The sequence below is a fragment of the Manis javanica genome, chromosome 10 (assembly GCF_040802235.1).
Source record: "Manis javanica isolate MJ-LG chromosome 10, MJ_LKY, whole genome shotgun sequence".
NCBI lineage: Eukaryota > Metazoa > Chordata > Mammalia > Pholidota > Manidae > Manis > Manis javanica.
Genome location: NC_133165.1, coordinates 15,514,513 through 15,536,582, shown reverse-complemented (window position 1 = coordinate 15,536,582; position 22,070 = coordinate 15,514,513). Strand labels below are relative to the sequence as shown.

The window sequence follows — 22,070 nt, the reverse complement described above, 5'->3', positions numbered from 1 at the left end:
ACTCATGGGAAATTTCTCTGGAGCTCAAGAGTAGAAAAAAAAGTCTTGCCCTAATGATAGCTGAGTTGGGTTGAGTTTGCTCCTGTTTTGACTTCTAAGAAACTAAGAAAAAAAAAATCACTCACTCAACTGCTGTATCTTTTCTTCATTTCTATTTATTGATTTTCCCTCTTCCCATGCCACTTTGTTACTTAACATGCTGTATTAACATATTTTATTTTTTACCAGACATCATGACATATCCTTTGTAAAAGCAAGCAGGGAAAAACAAACAAACACATATATATAATCAAGACATCTTTTCAGATGTCTTTTCAGATGTTTAAAGAACAAAGAATAATTTCTTTACTTTTTAGTTAGGACATTAGGAAATTTTCCCCAGAGTACTTCTACAGAAGCAGTGAAGGTCTGTTTCAGCCTTCCAAATCACTTCCTTGCAAGATTTGTTCTCAGTTTAGAATGGCATGTTCTGAAATTTTTCCATATTAATCTTCCCAAATGATGCTTTAAAGTATAAACAGAAATAATCTGATCACTTGTTAATCTTTTATCTTTTCTGGCCCTTCCATTACAGAGTAATTTGCTTTTCATTAAATACTTCTATCTGACTGGTATTATTTACACCAAAAAGACTTGGGGATGTGGTCTTGGAGGCCCAGGGTTCTTGCCTGGGATGAACTCTTCTCTGTGTGACCATGGGAAACCCACTGGGTCACGACATTTTTCGTTTACAGAAGGAAAACTCTTGATAAACATCTGATAAATATTAGGCACTGTTAAAAGGCACATGACTTACTTCTAAATACTTTAAAATAGGCAGCTTACAATCTATAGTTTGGGTACATGGATGGGAAATGTTGTAAGCTCCAGCTGTAGCAGCTTAAGCCATACAAGGTGGTCATCAAGCATTACAGCAGGAAGGCAACACTAGAGGTGGGCCACTATAAAACCCTTTGTTGTGCCTTTGTCAATGAGCAAATGGTGCTCTGCCTATTAGCAAAAATATGTCAGAGATAGATTCTCATTGGTGAAATTAGTGACTCAACTAACATGATAAATGAAACTTAATTGGTAAAATTGAAGGTTTTAAATATATGTGAAAAATTAGAGACTTTGGAGACATTCCCTCTGCATGAACCGAGTACAAAAATCTTAAAAATACCCACAGCCTGTACCATAGGATTAGTTGCCTAAGTTTGATCAGGAAACCTTCCTATTTCCAACTGTGAGCTTAATAGCATCTCTGGTCATGTGATGCTAAATATAAGGGCAACATGCGCCAGCCCGGCAGTGTTTTCCCTCTGTCTCAAGTGACCCTTCTCCCGGGGTAATGACTGGAACATCTTAATGCACATAGAACTAGGATTTCATCAAACTTGTGGAAGAGGTTCTATGAGTCTTACTGCCATTTTGCTAATAAATTTTTGCAAAAATATGCCTATATATGTAGCAGAATTTGCTTTAATATTTCCTTTTAATGTAACTACCATTACCAATATCATAGGGTGACTGCCAACTGTCTTCAAGCTTCCTGAGTAACCAGCCTTACATTAAAGGTGTGTGTGACCAAATCACCACCAGAGAGTTCTCCACAGACATCTTGCCTCATCTTATTCTTCATCAGAGCCCTTCGATTCCTTAAGATTCCCCTTATTCAGGTTAGGAAATTCAGGTTCAGGAGATATTACTCCATAACCATATGGATGCTGAGTGGTACAGCCTGATGTGTCTGAAATCATTCTCCTGCTGGCCCTGCAGCCGCCCCCTTGACAGAGTCCTGTGGCCATTGCAAAAAATGGACGGGTGATTACAAGACACCTATAGCTGTGCTCCCTGCAAATATGTGGGCTAAACAAAGGCTCTTAACTCCCTTGATAGAGAGTTAAAAGGCAGTCACCTACTAAATTGATTTCATATATATGTATAGTTGCTTTATATAATTACAATTTCTAGTAATGTACTTTTGGTATTTTTTTTGTACTTTTCATGTTTTAAAACCTATACTTTTCTTTGACCTACCCGATACATTCGATGACACTGTAAATGCACACCCTGGGACTCAGGCTACTTTGTGACATAATTGCATGACCTGACTCTAGAGCCCTAGGCCAGAAAGTTTGACTCTGAAGTTATCAGTTGAAACATAGCTTGAAAACATCATAGTTATCTAAAGTTCAACAAAAAGCTCATTTCAAAGCATTGTTACATAGAAAAAAGTAAATGAAATGGTAATTTTAGAATTGGGATACTGAAGTGCCACAAAATATTCGTGGATTGATGTACTTAAGAGATCGGCAGAGTTGTATGAACGGTTTGAGTTTCTGTAAAACTACTAGTCAGGCTAAAAATAAAGAAACAAACAGCATGCAAGCTATGCATAAACAAGAATTTACTCCATCGTTACTGATAAAATACCACATTCCAAATGGATTTTACTCCGGATATTGTGTTCTAAGTAGAAATCAATGGCCACAAATAACCGAAGTCTAGTTTATCAAAACCTGAAGGTTTCAGGAGAAAGATTTTAGGTTAGAAGACAGTTAACTATTGATATGTTCTTATTCATACTTCTGAAATGAATGCTTTTAGGTAATTTATTCTGATGCAAGTAGAAGTTATGGGGGAGAAGTCATTTTGCATGAAGCTCTCTCTACTAATTTGCTATTACATGTGGAGGAGGCAGCATCCAAGACTAGGGAGGTTATGAAAATAAAAGTATATTCATACTTTTACTTTAAAATATTGTATGTTTTAATTTTCTTTAAGGTCATGTGAAAACTAATATATATAACATGAATAGATAATGTGATCAAATGTTTGAGTGAGAGACTAATGTATTTTTATTATATTTAGCTGTATACCTGGTTTAAGGAATTATCTGTGCATTAAAATTATCCCTCCTCTTTAGTTAAAATGAAAAAAAAATGGAGTGAGGAATTTTATCTTTATTTTTAGCTGTTTGCCTTTGCTTATAGTACCTTTGGATAATAAAGTGCCTTGAAATTATACGTTCTTCTAAACATTAATTCAATTGCGGTATTCTATGGGGGCAGTGCCACTAGTTGGGATAATTTTTTGGGATGATTTTTTCCAACTAGTTCCTACTTATCATACCTGAGCAAGACAAAATGAGGCACAAAAAGTATAAAATTACTGCTTTTGCAGGTTTACCATCCATTAATGCTTAGGATGTCTTGTAGGATTTCAACATTTGAATTTAGTTAACAGCAGGGACAGAAAGAATGTGCTTAGGGAGAAAACCTCTGGTTATTTTATGAACATACCACTCCATTCACTGACAGCAGCTGGTCTCCCCTTTTGAGGCCTCCGTGTCTTTCAGCCACCCCTCCGGGAATGATGCGAGAGATATAAATGGGGGAGTTTTGCTCCTTTCCTCCCATCACGTTAAAACCAAGGCCTTCATCAGTCTTTGGCAGTTCGACTACCCGCGGGTGGGAGTGGCCTTCACTAGCTGCAAAAGCTGCAACTGTTGCCTGAAAGAAAAGACGGGTCACTCGGTAATAACACGAGGGAAACGAGGCTCATCAGGTGCTCTGTGGGGGGTAGGTCAGGCATCTCCCCCTATTTTTTATAACATTGTCCTGTGAAAGAAAGAACACACAGGGAGGGGTTTTCTTCACTCGGATGTCATCTATGATTCCTTTCTTTTGAAGCTCTGTCCAGCTATTTCTGGCTTTTTAAAGTTTATCCATTATGATAAATATTCCGCTTCTTCATAAAAATATTTCCCAGTTATCTCAGTTAGATATAATTCCTCCTTTTCCTGGACTCCGAACTAAGATTGACTATATACTATCTACATAGTGTACATACGCTATTATCGTTATGTATACATGTTAACTATTAGCACCTAAAGAGCAGAGATTACAGCTTCCACTTCTTTTTATCCACACAATCTAACCAAGGGCTTGCATAGAAATGCTCATTAGGATTTATTCAATATTCTTATGAGTACTTGTATGTATATATACTGAATACATATGCAATCTTGCTATTGCCGTACCACTGCCTTAGGAAATTTCCGTTTTTTTCCCCATTGAGGACGCCTAAAAGGAAATAAAAACTAACATAAAATAAGAGATTCAAGCAGACTGTTATTATTTCACATCAATAGTCCATATTATGAGGGATCCCCTTCTCTTGCACGAATTTTTTTCCCTACATTTCACATTAATATTTCAGCTACTATAGCAACATCGGTAAAATGAGCAGCCTATGGTTCTATATCTAGATGCAAAAAATATTGTTCAATATGGGCATAATTTTATTTTAAAATTCATATGTTAATTTTTAAAAATAAGTTGAAGGAAACAACTTACCATTAGTTCCCACCACTCAAGGAAATAAATACAGCATTTAAGTAGTCTCTATCAAGAAAACATTCTCTACCTTATTCTCATTTTCCACTTCCATTAACCTGTCTTAACCACAGTTAAAGCCTACTATAAAGTGATTTACTCCACGTTGCCAATATTGATTCCCAACTACTATACGTTCTTTTCCACACACAGCATTACGACATCAATTCAGCATTATGCTACTGTCTGCATTTAGTGAAAGATAGTGAATGATATGGAAATAATGGCTTGTTTTTAGCTACATGCATTTGCTCATGCAAACCTTGTCATCATGCACAGATTTTAATGGCTGACATGGATGCAATGCAGACAGCCCAGAACAACCAGAAAATATTGTGCTATTGCAACATTATGCTGCTATCCTGCTGTTCTACATGAATAAGAAATGAGAATGGTAAAAGACTACATAATTCACTTTCCCCTTAATTAAACCATGTAGGGATCATTTTTCTGTGTGTATTCCACTTCAGTACAAGCAAAGCATGATGTAATGATAACAATATTCTCTTTTTGCCTGGGTTAAAACAAATTCTTATAAATCCACCTGGTGATTAGTTACAGAATGAAAACCAAAAAATATCAGGAGAGAAAACCAAACAGGAGGTGATGTAACACAAAATAGTTAAATGGAAAATTCTGATTATTTGAACCAGTTCTTATTTCTAAAAATTATTGGAAAGACAAAACCTTTAAAAAGCAAGTTATCTATTATAATATTTCTATATTTGTAAAGTAAGAATTGTATCAGTGATTTTAGTTTAAAATTATAGATTCCTAACGGTTTATTTTCTAGATGATTTCATGATTCTCTTGGTGCACCATTCCACTAGCAGAGTCTCTGCAACCTCTGGATTTGAGCTTTTAAAGAAAATGTGGTCACTGCCACAAAAGGTGACAGGCCTTCTCTGTAGGTGAACATATTTTTCCAGCAAGCTGCCCACTGCTCAGCTGTCCACGCTGAAGAACCCTGTGTCCACGGGTGTCAGGTGAGTTTTCTAGATGTCTACCTTAAGTCAAATCCTTAGACTTATGCAAGTAAATCTTCATGCAGTGAATAGGGAACAGGTTCTTGTAGATCAGAGGAAGGTGTCAGAAAGCCATATATTATTCCATACAGTGAACAAGTAGATTTGCTTGTGCCAAATGGACATCTAGTGAGTTTAATGAAATCATTCTCCTTTCTTAAGCTACAGAAGCAGCAGAAACGTTCAATTTTCCATTAGGATTTTTACCTGGGAAGTAGTACTGGTTCTAGACTCTGGGCTGCCAGTGATGTCTAAATTCTCTTACAGTGTACACACGAGAATACCTGAAACACACACGCGCACAATCAATTACTAGATCACTGGGGTCAAGTATATTTTTAAAGTTATTCAGGCCTTACCTTTGCTGTGGCTCTGGCACGGAATTCGGGACAGCCATTAACTGCTATTGTTTCGTGCATGTATTGATACACCTACAATGTTCAACGAAAGAAAAGGACGCATAAGAACGTTAGGAATATTAATTCTTTCATTGCAGAGAGGACAATAAATTTTCACCGTAAGACAGAAGTTCCCTATCACCACTTGAAATAGGCCCGAATCAATTAGCCAGGTGATTTGGATCCCCAAATCCTTCCTATTGGGAAAAGGTTGGGGCAGAGAAGGCAATCATTTTTATCGAGAAGTTTTTAATTTGGCTATCCATGTGTATCAAATAGAAATCCTTCTTTTACACTTGGTTTTATAAATACTACTATGTCGGTAAAAATGTTCACCATGACATATAGTTCTTTGTTTCAAATATGTGATAAAAACGATGTGTATAGTTTCTTCCTGAATCTAGGTAACACTTTAAAAATAGTCTTCTAAACTAACGTTCCACAAAGCTGGGAAAACAGTATCTTTCCTTTTCATGTTGGAAGGTATGCTACTCTTCATTACACACAACCATAATTTCTAAGTATAGAGATAAAGTGACATTCAGGAGCAAAGACAAGTAAGAGGTTCTTAGAACTAGTCACACAGAGCAGCATGCCAGCTATGAGTTCATGTTAACATTTAAATGAAGTAAAAAGAGTAGGGGTAAAATCTGGACGGAGAATGATACTGTAGAAAGCACACAGGCTTTGCTGACTAATGCACCCAAGTCTGAGCTTTAAAATACAACTGGGGAAATATTATGAGGTCTTGGTTGAACCACCTCATTGCTTTGACCCTTTTTCTGCCCATCTGAAAAAGGGCAAGGATGTTTCTTTAGTATGGCTGTTGTTTTTATTTGAAACAGTAATGCTTTCAATGCACCTGGCATCTACTAGGCATCCTTAAACAGAAGATATTATTACTAATTATGATTTTAGACACAGCCATGGAAATTGCTGGAACATTAGAAAAAACTGTTTCTTTCTAAACTGTCAGAGAAGGGATTAACAATATCTTTCTGTCAGTGGTGAAAGAAATTGCTTCATCATAAATAAACTGAAGTATAGAGAATGAATCTTAAAGGATGGTTTGACTTAGATATTTTGGGAAAAAATAAAATTAAATATTTTGGGCAGTATACTCCTTTTGAAGATTTAAATAATAAAGTTGTAAATATCAATTGCATAATGCATAGAAGTAAAAGTCCACTTGGTATTTTGCTGGAGTATTTTTAGAGAGTGACCCATGAGCTATTTTCAGTAAAATAGGACATAGAAAAGTGCAATTGAAGATTTTCATTCCCTTTCTGCTAATTTCATTTTACATGCATAAATCAGTTATCAAAGTGAATTCAAAATCTGATGGATTCACCCATTCAACAACCATACTTTGAGTGTCTGGGACCAATCTCTTCCCAACGTGTCTTAGCCAGTTCATCATTTCTCAAACACATTCGGCTGAATGTCCGTTAATGCTGACTCATCTTTCCCGGGTGGCACGTTTAGAGGAAAATAGACAAAGTGGTCTGGACTACAAAGGCAGGGGTACTATTCAGGATCTACTGTTTAGCCTTACACCTCACTAGATAACTGGGGTATTCAATTTCTGTGGGAAGCATAATGGGGAAGGGAACTGGTTTCTAGAAGAGCATTTATGGAATTTGTTAATAGGATTTGTTAATGCAAATTCTCCCGGTTACCAGAATAGCTGCTTAGCGTGTTTCCGTGTTATTTCCTTGAAAGTGCATCATTTTGTTTTGCACAGACAGCTCTTCTAAAAATAAATTCTTACTTGCTCTTACCGACCATCTAAGAGGAGGATTTTTCCTACTCTGCTTTTATTGTTAATAAACACTCTCAAATCTGACCCCTTCACCCAATCCTCATTATCTCTTAGCACTTACCATAAAGCATTGCATTAGTGTCTTAACTGGATCTCCCTAGCACCAAACACTACGGACTTTAGCCAGCATTGTCAAGTGCCTACCTGGCCGTGCCACTACTGTGCTCTTGGCTGGCTGGCTGGCTGCCCTTAGCGTGAAGGTTGCAAAGTCAAATATCTATAGGAGACAAGCAAGCCATAATAACATAGAACCCTGCCTTCTGTCTCGTCTTATTTCCCTACTTCCTTTTCTCCTCCTATTCCTCATACAGGCCCGGGTCTTTGCACAGTTTGCAGCATGTAGTAAGTTTCTCAAAAATTACTTATTATTATTATTACTATCACTATTATTGTTATTTAATGTTTCTGAGCTTTGACCCAGAAATCTTTTGGGAAGAATCTTCTAGGACTAGAAGTCCACAAACACTTTTTATAGAGAATTGATTGAAGACTATAGTTCTCAACTGGAGGCAATTTTGTCCCCAAGGGGATATTTAGCAATGTCAGGAGACATTTTGGGCTGCCCTAAATGACAGGGGGGATGGTGCTACTGGCAGCTAGTACTGGGGACCCAAGATGCTGCTAAAGACTTAACAGTCATCAGGGTAGCCTCCCTCTCCCCAACAAAGAACTAACTGCCAAAACGTCAATAGTGTTAAGACTGAGAAACTCCGGGCTAAAGAATCAAGCTGTATCATTCCTTCTTATATGTATTAATTAGTAAGCTCTAAAAACACATTTGTATAGCATTGAGCAAAGGGGCTTGCAAATGCTCAATAATTTTTGGAGTAAATTATCATGATTCTGGTGTGCATTGAATGAGGACTTACCCTAAGCCAAGTGCAATGCTAAGCATATGAGTTAATTCAAATGTCAAAATTTAAGAGTCAGGCACTGTGCACACAATGAAGCAGGCCCAGTGACGGGAATGTGCCTGTGATCACACAGCTATTAGTGGCATATTTGGTATGGAGAGACATAGCTAACTGCCTCCAAAATCTTTCCTCTTCCAATCACACCAGGCTTTCTTATATTAAAATGCCATTAGGCCACTACTATTTTGGCTGCATGTGTGGAAACAAAAACTTGGAAATGTCACAAGTATTTATGTATTGAATAAAAGCATCTAGGTTTCATACGGTGCCTATCACTACACAATTGGCTGCAAATGTACAACTCTGACAGCATAATATTCATCATTCAAGATTAAAATGAAATAGCATTTTAGTCATCTTTTTTTATTATAATATATGAAGATAAAGAAAAATAAGTCTAATATTAATGGAAATCTTTTCTTCCATAAAACTCAATAGATTCTGATTAGTTGGTTTTCACAAGTGGGCTAAAAAGGACATGGTCTAGTAATAGAGTCAAGTCAAAGCCTAGAGATATTTATTCTATTTTCATTAACTGTGCTACTTTTTGAGTTTCCTAGCCTCTCATTTCCTATGGACAAAACATATCCCTACCTATGTTACTTAGGGCAATTGTAGGAATGTTTGTAAAATTTTGAAGAAAGATATTATGGAACGCTAGAGTATTTTCCTAGACACCCTGAGATCATTCTTAAAGGGAAAACAGACAAGGGCTAGATGGGCTTGAGCAAGGGAGAGTGGGGCTTATAGCCTCCAGAATCTGTTGGCACTCCAAATTTCTGGAAGACTTCAGCTCTAGCATTTCTAAGCATGTTACAATGGGTAATATGGGTTTAATTCCTAGTGAAAATCAAGAATTTACAGAAACTCCTGTACAGAGCTTTAGCTTACATTGCAGCATCAGTAATTTCCTAACCTTGAATAAATCTCACCGATTCCACAGCATTTTGCAAACTTAGTACTTATTCTAAGATACTGAAAATTTACAAATATACATCAATTCAAAAAAGGCAATGGAATTGTACTGAGTTGATTCAGAAAGTTCACTTACTCAGTCACTCAGTCAACATTCATTTAGATGCTAATCTCTTTTTTTCTTTCTTGGTACTTTAATTTTAAGGTTTAAATATTTGATCCTTCTGCAGTTTTTAAATTTCATTTTTAAGAGTTTTCTTTTCATTGAGGGACATATAATAAAATGCACAAATCTGTGGACAGCTCAGTGCCTTTTGACATGTGTATACACTCATGTAATCTAGAAGCTATTCTATCAATGTATTAGGCACAAAACACGAAAGAAAAAATGTAATGGCTGCTTCTAAAACTTTGAATTAACATTACCTTTCACTATAGAAGACTTGTTTTAAATTTTTTTAATTCAAAATTTTAATTTTCTTCATTATTAAAAAGCAAACAAGACTACTTTTCCTGGGTGGAAATTTAATCACTGAGAGAATAGCAAGTACAAATGAAGTGGAGGCTTAAGCTTATCTATGAAGTTTACAACAGAATTCCTATTTAGATAGTTAAGCCAAACAGGTAAAATTCGAATGCAATAGGGTTTTTACTTTTGAGCTTTCATGTTAACATAGGCTGTGGAGACTGTCACAGTATGAACTTTATATTGAATCATTCTTCTTGATCTTGAAATCCCTGATTGGTACCGAGAGGTAAGTAAGGGATGACAAATCTATGTCAGGAGTTTCTCATCCTGGATCCCTGGATGACTTTAAACAAACCATCTATGTATCTTAGTTTCCCACTATGTAAAACCCCATCTTTATAAAAGAGCAGTCAAAGAAGATAAAGTATCTGGCTTCATAAACCACAATGCATTATTCCTATCATGCTTTTATCATAATAATTGTTGTATTTCTATTGTTACTATTATATGCATGCCTCAGACAAAGTTGGAACAACGCCTTCAGAATTTAGCTGCTTGGCTAGCAAGTGTGGAAAAAATCTTGAGTTCAAAGATGAATTTTGATCGTTCAGTCTTCAGCTCTTAGAGTTTACTGCCTTTTGTATTTTTATATTATTTTTAAGTTGCTGTGTGAGGCAGACACTAGGTAGGCTCATCTTAGCCGTCCCCCATTTTTAACCTCCTCTTCCAGCATGGCCTGGCCACGTGGACCCAGTTCTATCCAATGAGAATTCAACTGAAAGTCAGTAAGAAGCTTCAGGGAAGGTTTTCCCTTCTTTGCTTCTTGTCCTCGTGGATATAATCAGCCGTAGTAGTGACCTTTCACTGCAAGAGAAAGTCCAAGGAAACTAGAGGTACCAACTCCAATTACGTGGAGCTTCTGAATTGCAATAAGCAGCTGCCTTTTTCTCAACTTGTAATGAAGAAAAGCGATCTTATTTGTTTAAACCACTGAAGGTTGATTTTCTGCTTCTTTCAGCCAAGATAATTCCTGATTGCTATGTTATTCAAGTAAACGTTATGCAGAACTTTGCTATAGTTACAATTCTGTTTTCTTAGTTCACTTGTTAATATAGGGCTAAGAACCTGAGAGAGGAGAGAACTAGACTGCAGTTTTAAAAAAAGCAGAAACTAACTGTTTGAAAAACTTGAGAAAATGAAACAACTTGACTGGGAGAAAATGTTTGCACAACATGTATCTGATAAAGGCCCCATACCCAGAACTCAGAAATAACTCTCGAAAGTCAATAGTAAGAAAACAACCCAATTAAAAATTGGATAAATCTGAACAGGCATGTCATCAAGGTATGTGGGTGGCAAACATGAAAAGATACTCATCATCAGAGATATTCAATATCATTAGTAACTAGAGAAATTCGGATTAGTACCCTAATCATATACATCTACACACTCATTAGTGTGTCTAGATTTTTTTAAATATTGATAATACCTAGTATGGGCAAGAATATTGAACAACTAGAACTCTTGACATTGCTGGTGGGAATGCAAAATGGTGTGGCCACTTGAGGAAACAGGATAACAGCTTTCTATAAAGTTAAAACACTTACAATAAGATTCACCTACTTCTAGCTATTTATCCAAGATAAAAAAATGTATATTCATAAAAGACTGGAATACAAATGCTTATAATGGCTCTATTCACAACAGCCACAAACTGGAAACAGCTCAAATAGCCTTCAACTGTGAATGAATAATCAAATGAAGTTATATCCATACAGTCGAATATTGCTGGGTAATAAAAGGGAACAGAATACTCATACATATAAGAATGTGGATGAATGTCAAATGCATGTTGCTGAATGAAAGACATCAGACTCTATAATAATTTCATCTTCATGACACTCTGAAAAGGCAAAATAATAGGACCAAAAACTGATCAAAGGTTGCCAGGAGCTGAGGACATTGATGAGTTGACTACAAAGCATGAGGGAATATTTAGGGTGTTGGAACTGTTCTATATCTTCATAATGGTGATGATTACTTGCAATTATTAAAACTCTGAGAATTATAAATTGAAAAGGGGAAATACTGCTGTATGTCAATTTTACTTGAATAAATCTGACTTAAAAAAGCAGAAAATATTTTTTAAGAGATGAAAATATTCAGAAATGTAATCTTCATGACTTTGGAAACTGAAAGTAAGAGTTTTGAAACACAAAGGCCTACATATATTTAGCAAGCATTTAATATGACAGGAAACTGACAAGATAGTACAAATTAAATACTTCCTTCAAAGCTTGTAAATGTGGAAAGCAACAAATATACTTTAATGGATGTTAACAGTTCTTTCAAACTGGATGCTCCAGAGGTTTTGTAGTGCCTTATTAAGGATAGGCAGGCCACTAAAATGTCAACAAAATTACAATAGGATTAAATAAAGCCCTCCATATCAGTGATCAAAATTAAGAAATAAATCTTACAGCAACATTGTGAAAAATGAAAATGACATTAGATCAAGTTACCTTAGGAGGAGAAAAAGTGGAAAGACATCTGACCAGAAGTATTTCAGCAAATAAATAAGAAATAAAGTCCAAATGGGAAAATGATATGGTCCAAATCCTACCACATTATAGTGGTCATTAAGCCTCATTAAATATATGGCTTTTATTAAAAAAGAGTTAATAATGTACTTTTTAAAAGGCCCAATATAAGTATTAAGACTGATACTTACATCTACGGCTTTCTTCATTTCTCAGATTTGGAAACTCAGATCAGCGTTGAATAAAGAAAAAGTTGTTTGATGGGGTATATGATTTTAAAATATTTAAATATTTTTATAACATTAAAACTAATGATTGAGCCCCACCCCTGTAATCTTTTTATACCAAAGGCCACCTGCGTAGTTGGACAACAATGAATTTAGCCTAATATAATGAAAAACATGGCAGGTTTTCTGAAAGCAGATTTTAGGCCAAAGGAGGCATCTGAAAAAAGAACTTGTGGTTCTAAATTTAATTGCATTTTGCGGAATGCAGTACAAGCAAGCGAAAATTGAGTGCTCTGGCGAGGCCGTGCAGACGGCACTTCATTTGGCCAGAATAAAGCAGACAGAGGCCTTGAGTCACCAAACAGATGGTCCACTTATCCTAGGGGGTTTTGTAGAAATAATTCCACATCAATTGAAACTTGGCTCAATAGTATTACTAGTAATTACTATACAAAATAGTATTATGAGACTGAAGGAGAAGTGTTGTCTCGAATTGGGAGTGATCCCCCGTGCTTAGATTTCCAGGAAAATGAGAAATACTTCAGAAAAGATGACGCCTTTAAATACCTACCCATCGGCCTAGCTAAATTACAATGGAATATGGACTTCAGAAATGCTGTTCCTAGGTTAATTTTAGTGAGAAGGGTCCAGCAAGAACACCCCCTAGCACTCTCTTGATGTGGGAGGGAGGAGAGGACCCCAAGGAGGAGGGTATTCTGGAACCACTTGACAAAGAGCATTAAACGCCCCCTTGTGCCTGACAGTAAATGGCATATAGTTGATTTCTCTTTTTTTTCCTGCATTTTTTAGTTCTGTAGGAACTCGACAGAGAAGCAGCAGGACTATTGGTATCTTGTGTAAGAGTCCTCAGAATCTCTATCAATCCTGCAATTTCCAGAAGTTATTTGTATCACTTGTTTTAACTGAATTAAAATGACTATATCATATACTTAATTTTCCAAAGGAAATAGAAAATACCTTGTTCAATTTTAGAGTTTTGCAACTCATTATTCAGTTATATCAAAGAATAATTGTGAAACTATAAAACTGAAGGATGACTATAATTTTATAAACTATACTATTAGACATTATTTTCTCTACTTATTTTAATAATTGTTTCATATTTCCTAGTGGATACTGAACACATACAACTTTCATAAGATAGTACAAATTAAATACTTTGTACAAATCCTTTAATAACTGCAAGGAAAAATGAGATCACCAAAAACAGAGCATTTCCACAGGGTCCACATGGCAGCTGGTCAAGCCACCAGGGAGAAATCGCTTTCCTTATGGCTGTCTAAAAATGAATTCCCTTAAGGCATCTGTTCCCATCTTGTCCTTGTTATACAGCCAGAGTTCCCTGTGACAGGAAATGCCTGTGCAAAATTTGGGGAAGATGCCATTTCCAATTAGTACAACACCATTCAAAGGGACTGAATCATCTCTATTTGTTTATTTTGGGTAAAATTCAAATAACGTTCGGGGCTTAAAATCTCCCTCTTTTTACTGATTAGATTCTGATGATGTGAAATCTCATAAGGGATCCCAAAGTGCTAGGAAACTGGCTCAGCAGGGTTGAAATATACCACTGTACTTAAAAGCTGGCAAGGGCTGTAAAATCACTTTCTACTTTCTAAAATAGGTCCCTATCTGGAAAACAAATTAATCATTTTGGGTCAATTAGGCATACACTGCCACTGTAGTAGGAATCATACCAGCTAATTAAGGAACAACAAAGAAAAAATTTAACTCTAATAAAGAACCTACCCAATTATTCAGTTGCTGAATTAAAATTATTTAAGATAGCTATTAATAAGATTGCCCAGTTAAATTGAAATTTCAAACAATGAATAAAGTTTAAGTATGTCCCACACAATATTTGGAACATCACAAATGGATTACGGTTGAAAAAGAGACTTACAGTTTGGTAGGCAAGGAATGTTGGATACAGCTCAGAGTGGAAGAGTGGGTGCCAATGAGGAGTAAACTGGACAAAAATTGGTGAATGTAAGGCTCTGGCTGAGCAAAGATGGAAAGAGGTCCAGTTTGGTGGCATGGGCAGGGATGCAGGACAATGAATTTAACTTTGGATGATGTTTGTTGAGTTGTGGTGTGATCTCCAAGAGATGTGCTATAGATGCTAGACATGTAGTTCTGAAGATCAGAGGAAGAATACAGGCTATAAGGCATATTTTGGTAATTTGTGAGCTCTCTATTTAATTGGCAACTGAAGCCCTTTGTGTATATGTTATCCTCTAGGAGAAATTTAGAGCCAGACAATGGGAGTCTTGAGGGGCTCCAAAATCTATTTGTGTAATTTATAAGCTGGGCCTTAGTCTTATGCTTAACCTATGGAAGTAAAACATCTTTTAATTTAAATAACTTATATATACTGCTTTTCAAATGAAATATATTTAGGAGAAAGAGAATACAAAGAAATAAGTTGTTTAAAAATGATGTTGACCATAAAATGAATTCATATACAATATGGAACATCTGTACAACACAGAACTGTACAAGTAAGAAATTAAAATAACTTATAATTTCATATCAGGATACAGCCACTGTTAACATTTTGGGGGATTTATTTCTAGTCAGTTTATTGATTTTTAAACACCAATCTCTAGTCAGTTGTTATATACTTTTTATAATTTGATTTTCAATAAAAATACTGGGAATATTTTCCCTATATATTAAATATTCTTCCACATTATTTTAATAGTGCCATCACATTTAACTGTGCCTATATGTATAAATGTGTCTAATGTATTTATGAAAAGATGATTGAAAAATGTAAAGTGGTCTACCTATAGACCTGTTCATATTTCTGTGTGAAAAGTTTATCAATTATCCTTTTCACGGTAGCTTATATATTGATACTTAGTTACACCTACGTCTACTCCCTTTTGTTTGAATAGACTCAAAATAGGGGCCTATTTACGGGTAACTAGAAGTTTGTTAAAAATGAAAGACATGGGAGAGGGGTCAATAGAAAAGAGAAATAGACTATCATTATTTCCTGATCAATTTCAATGCCAAATTTACATTAGACTCGTCCTGATTTTCTGTAAGTTATAAGCATAAAAATACAGAGTATAAAACTTAAAATCAGTATTTGACCAATTAGATCATAGTCAGATCATTCAAACACAAAAACAGATTGTATATATAATCTTTACTCATCAGAATCCTAGTGGCACAGTATGTTAACTAGTGGGCTCCGATTTTCATAAGAAAATAAGAATTAGAAAATCCCATTGGAGATGCATAAGATTTTTAAGCCATAGAAATTTGTTCCTAATACAAAAATATTTTAAAAATTGGAATCAGATTGACTTATTTTTATTTTCATTTTGCTTTGCTTTGTTTTTTTTTAAAGTAAGGTTTTATTTATTTTATTTTATTATTAAGGTATTGATACACACTTCATGAAGCTTTCACATGAAAAAACGTGGTTACTACAGTCACCCATATTATTGAGTCCCCACCCATACCCCATTGCAGTCACTGTCCATCAGTGTAGTAAGATGCCACAGATTCACTATTTGCCTTCTCTGTGCTACACTCTCTTCCCCGTGACCTCACACATATCATGTGTACTAATTTAAATACCCTTCCATCCCCTTCTCCCTCCCTCCCTCCCCACAGGCCCTCCCAAACCCCTCCCCTTTGGTAACCACTAATTCCTTCTTGGAGTCTGTGAGTCTGCTGCTGTTTTATTCCTTCAGTTTTGCTTCGTTGTTACACTCCACAAATGAGGGAAATCATTTGGCACTTGTCTTCCTCCACCTGGCTCATTTCACTGGGCATAATATCTTCTGGCTCCATCGATGTTGTTGCAAATGGTAGGATTTGTTTCTTTCTTATGGCTGAATAGTATTTCATTGTGTAGATATACCACATCTTCTTTATCCATTCATCTACAGATGGACACTTAGGTTGCTTCCATATCTTGGCAATAGTAAATAGTGCTGTGATAAACATAGGGGTGCATATGTCTTTTTAAAACTGAGAACTTGTATTCTTTGGGTAAATTCCTAGGAGTGGAAATCCCAGGTCAAATGGCATTTCTATTTTCAGTTTTTTGAGAAACCTCCAAACTGCTTTCCACAATGGTTAAACTAGTTTACATTCACACCAACAGTGTAGGAGGGTTGCCCTTTCTCCGCATCCTCACCAGCATTTGTTGTTCTTAGTATTTTTGATGTTGGTCATCCTAATTGGTGTGAGGTGATACCTCATTGTGGTTTTAATTTGCATTTCCCTGATGATTAATGATGTAGGGCATCTTTTCATGTGCCTGCTGGCCATCTGAATTTTCTCTTTGGAGAATTGTCTCTTCATATCTGCTGCACATTTTTTAATCAGGTTATTTGCTTTTTGGTCATGTGAGTTCTTTATATATTTCGTATGTTAACACCTTGCTGGATATGTCATTTACAAACATATTCTCCCATACTGTAGGATGCCTTTCTGTTCTGTTGATGGTGTGATTTGCCATATAGAAGCTTTTTTAGTTTGATGTAGTACCATGTGTTCATTTATATTTTGTTTCCCTTGCTCAAGGAGATGCATTCAGAAAGAAGTTGCTCATTTATAATCAGGAGATTTTTGCCTATTTTGTCTTCTAAGAGTTTAATGGTTTCATGACTTAGATTCAGGTGTTTGATGCATTTTGAGTTTACTTTTGTGTATGGGGTTAAACAATAATCCAGTTTCATTCTCTTGCATGCAACTGTCCAGCTTTGCCAACAGCAGCTGTTGAAGAGGCTGTCATGTCCCCATTCTATATCCATGGTTCCTTTATCATATATTAGTTGACCATATATGGTTGGGTTTATATCAGGGCTCTCTAGTCTGTTCCATTGGTCTTTGGGTCTGTTCTTGTGCCAGTACCAAATTGTCTTGATTACTGTGGCTTTGTGTAGAGCCTGAAGTTGGGGAGCATAATTCCCCCAGCTTTATTCTTCCTTCTCAGAATTGCTTTGGCTATTTAGGGTCTTTTGTGGTTCCACATGAATTTTAGAATGATTTGCTCTAGTTCATTGAAGAATGCTGTTGGTATTTTGATAGGAATTGCATTGAATCTGGAGACTGCTTTAGGCAGGATGGCCATTTTGACAATATTAATTCTTCCTATCCACGAGCACGGGATGTGTTTCCATTTATTGGTATCTTCTTTAATTTTTCTCATGAGCGTCTTGTAGTTTTCCTAGTACAGGTCTTTCACTTTCTTGGTTAGGTTTTCTCCTAGGTATTTTATTCTTTTTGATGCAATTGTGAATGGAATTTTTTTCCTGATTTCTCTTTTTGCTAGTTCATTGTTAGTGTATAGGAATGCAACAAATTTCTGTGTATTAAATTTGTATCCTGCAACTTTGCTGAATTCAGATATTAGATCTAGAAGTTTTGGAGTGCATTCTTTAGGGTTTTTTAGTTTGATGTAGAATACCATGATGTACAATACCATGTCAGCTGCAAGCAATGACAGTTTGACTCCTTCTTTACCAAACTGGATGCTTTCTATTGCTTTATTTTGTCTGACTGCCATGGCAGGGACCTCCCGAACTATGTTGAATAAAAGTGGGGAGAGTGGGCATCCTTGTCTTGTTCCCTATCTTAAAGGAAAGGCTTTCAGCTTCTCACTACTAATATTAAGCATGATGTCGGCTGTGGGTTTGTCATATATGGCCTTTATTATGTTGAAGTACTTGTCCTCTATACCCATTCCATTGAGAGTTTTTATCATAAGTGGATGTCAAATTTTGTCAAATGCTTTTTCAGCATCTGTGGAGATGATCATGTGGTTTTTGTCCTTCTTTTTGTTGATGTGGTGGATGATGTTGATGGATTTTCGAATGTTGTACCATCCTTGCATCCCTGGAATAAATCCTTCTTGATCATGGTGGGTGGCCTTTTTGATATATTTTTGGCTTTGGCTTGCTAAAATTTTGTTGAGTGTTTTTGCATTTATGGTCATCAGGGATATTGGTAATTTTCTTTTTTTGTGGTGTTTTTGCCTGGTTTGGTATGCTGGCCTCACAGAATGAGTTTGGAAATATTCCCTCTTCTACTTTTTGGAAAACTTTAAGGAGGATGGGTATTAGGTCTTCACTAAATGTTTGATAAAATTCTGTGGTGAACCCATCTGGTCCAGGGATTTTGTTCTTAGGTAGTTTTTTGATTACCAATTCAATTTTGTTGCTGGTAATTGGTCTGTTCAGATTTTCTGTTTCCTCCTGGGCCAGCCTTGGAAGGTTGTATTATTCTAGAAAGTTGTCCATTTATTCTAAGGTATCCCATTTGTTAGCATATAACTTTACGCAGTATTCTCTAATAATTCTTTGTATTTCTGAGGTGTCCATTGTGATTTTTCCTTTCTCATTTCTGATTCTGTGTGTAGACTCTCTTTTTTTCTTGATAAGTCTGGCTAGGGGTTTATCTATTTTGTTTATTTTCTCAAAGAACCAGCTCTTGCTTTCATTTATTCTTTCAATTGTTTTATTATTCTTGGTTTTATTTATTTCTGCTCTGATCTTTATTATGTCCCTCCCTCTACTGACTTGGGGCCTCATTTTTTCTTCTTTTTCTAATTTTGTTATTTGTGAGTTTAGACTGTTCATATGGGATTGTTCTTCTTTCCTGAGGTAGGTCTGTATTGTAATATACTTCCCTCTTAGCATGGCCTTCACTGTGTCTCACAGATTTTGTGGTGTTGCATTATTGTTGTCATTTGTCTCCATATATTGCTTGATCTCTGTTTTTATTTGTTCATTGATCCATTAGTTATTTAGGAGCATGTAATGAAACCTCCATGTGTTTGTTGGATTTTTCATTTTCTTTGCATAATTTATTTCTAGTTTTATATGTTTGTGACCTGAGAACCTGGTTGGTAGAATTTCAGTCTTTTTGAATTTACAGAGGCTCTTTTTGTGGCCTAGTATAAGATCTATTCTTGAAAATATTCCATCTGTGCTTGAGAAGAATGTGTTTTATGTTGCTTTTGGGTGTAGAGTTCTGTTGATGTCTGTTAGGTCCATCTGTTCTAATGTGTTGTTCAGTGCTTCTGTCTCCTTACTTATTTTCTGTATGGTTGATATGTCCTTTGGAGTGTGTGGAGAGTTGAAGTCTTCTAGAATGACTGCATTGCATTCTATTTCCCCTTTTAATTCTGTTAGTATTTGTTTCACATATATGGGTGTTGCTGTGTTTGATGCACAGATATTTATAATGGTTATATCTTCTTGTTGGATTTACCCCTTTATCATTATGTAATGCCCTTGTCTCTTGTGATTTTTTGTTTTGAAGTCTATTTTGTCTGATACAAGTACTGCAACTCCTGCTTTTTTCTCCCTATTAGTTGCATGAAATATCTTTTACCATCCCTTCACTTTTAGTCTGTGTATGTCTTTGGGTTTGAAGTGAGTCTCTTGTATGCAGCGTATTATAGATGGGTCTTGCTGTTTTTTTCCATTCAGTGACTCTATGTCTTTTGATTGGTGCATTCATACCATTTACATTTTAGGTTGATTATCGATACGTGTGTACTTATTGCCATTGCAGGCTTTAGATTCGTGGTTACCAAAGGTTCAAGGCTAACTTCCTTGCTACTTAAGAGTCTAACTTAACTCACGTAGTGTGCTATTACAAACACAATCTAAAGGTTCTTTTTTTTTCTCCTCCTTTTTCTTCCTCCTCCATTCTTTATATATTAGGTATTATATTCTGTACTCTTAGTCTATCCCTTGACTGACTTTGGGGGTAGTTGATTTACTTTTGCATTTGCTTAGTAATTAATTGTTCTACCTTCTTTACTGTTGTTTTATTACTCCTGGTGACAGCTGTTTAGCCTTATGAACACTTTCTTCTATAGCAGTCAATCCAAAATACACTGTAGAGATGGTTTGTGGGAGGTAAATTCTCTCAGCTTTTGTGTATCTGGAAATTGTTTAGTCCCTCCTTCAAATTTAAATGATAATCTTGCCAGGTAGAATATTCCTGGTTCAAGGCCCTTCTGTTTCATTGTATTAAATATATCTTGCCACTCCTTTCTGGCCTGCAAAGTTTCTGCTGAGAAGTCTGATGATAGCCTGATGGGTTTTCCTTTGTATGTGATCTTATTTCGCTGTCCAGCTGCACTTCATAGTCTGTTCTTATCCCTGATCTTTGCCATTTTAATTACTATATGTCTTGGTGTTGTCTTCCTTGGGTCCCTTGTGTTAGGAGATCTGTGGATCTCCATGGCCTGAGAGACTATCTCCTTCCCCAGACTGTGGAAGTTTCAAGCAATTTCCTCCTCAAAGACACTTCGTATCTCTTTTTCTCTCTCTTCTTCTTCTGGTACCCCTATAATACAAGTATTGTTCTGTTTGGATTGGTCACACAGTTCTCTCAATATTCTTTCATTCTCAGAGATCCTTTTTTCTCTCTGTGCCTCATCTTCCTTGTATTCCTCTTCTCTAATTTCTATTTTATTTATCGTCTTCTCCCCCATATCTAATCTGCTTTTAGAACTCTCCATTTTATTCCTTAATGATTCGATCTCCAACCAGAATTCATTCCTGAGTTCTTGAATATTTTTCTATACCTCCATGAGCATGTTTATGATTTTTATTTTGAAATCTCTTACAGGAAGATTGATGAGATCAGTTTCATTTGAGTCTTTTTCTGCTGTTTGTACAACTTTGGTTTGAACTAGGTTCCTTTGATGTTTCATCTTTGTATGTGGTGCCTTCTAGTGCCCAGGTGCTCCACTTTTTGGAGCTGCTCAGCCCCTGGAGCATTGTCAGTGGTTGCTGGGGAGTGGTGTTGGTGCCTGGGGGGAGTAAAGAGCTGTTTTCTGCTTCCTGCCTGCTATGCCTGTCTCCACTGCCTGAACCAGTGGGCCAAACACACAGGTGTAAGCCTCTATCTTTTGTGATTGTAGTTGCTGTAGGTGGGCTTCCCTCTGCATGGCCTGATGCCAGGGCAGGGGCTGCTGGTTTGTGAGCCAGGGGCAGGCTGCCTGGGAAGAAGGCACAGAAGGCTGTGGTCATGGCGGGCGGCCTTGGAGCTGCGTGTCCAGCCAGGGGTATGGAGTGCCTGAAGCTCCTGAAAGTTCCCAACATGCTGGGCAGTGCATGCTCAGATAATTTTCTCTACCTATCCTTTTTCCTGAGCAGTAAGCTCTGTGCAATCCTTGTTCCTTTAGCAGACCTCTCACTGTTAGGAAGTCTCTCTGCCTGCCTGCCTTTCTTTTGTCCCAGAGCAACTGGATATGGATCCCTGTTTTCCACAATCAGCTGGTATCTCTGTCTCTCCAGGTATTCCACCTGTCTTAGCTTTCTCATCCCACTGATCACCAGAGCACCATGCAATGTAGGTTTGTTCTCCCAGAGA

General features: G+C 36.5%; 1 protein-coding gene across 3 annotated transcripts in view; it reads right to left on the bottom strand.

The window, feature by feature from the left end:
• The window catches only part of LIN7A (lin-7 homolog A, crumbs cell polarity complex component), a 127,615-nt gene that overhangs the window by 32,833 nt on the left and 72,712 nt on the right, over positions 1-22,070 (bottom strand). For all 3 annotated transcript variants that reach the window (XM_017672249.3, XM_017672250.3, XM_073214806.1), the window contains 2 exons: positions 5,764-5,835; positions 3,285-3,494 (listed from right to left, as the gene is read on the bottom strand). In XM_017672249.3, coding sequence (XP_017527738.1) covers positions 3,285-3,494; positions 5,764-5,835 — 282 coding nt within the window. The remainder of the gene's footprint in view (positions 1-3,284; positions 3,495-5,763; positions 5,836-22,070) is intronic.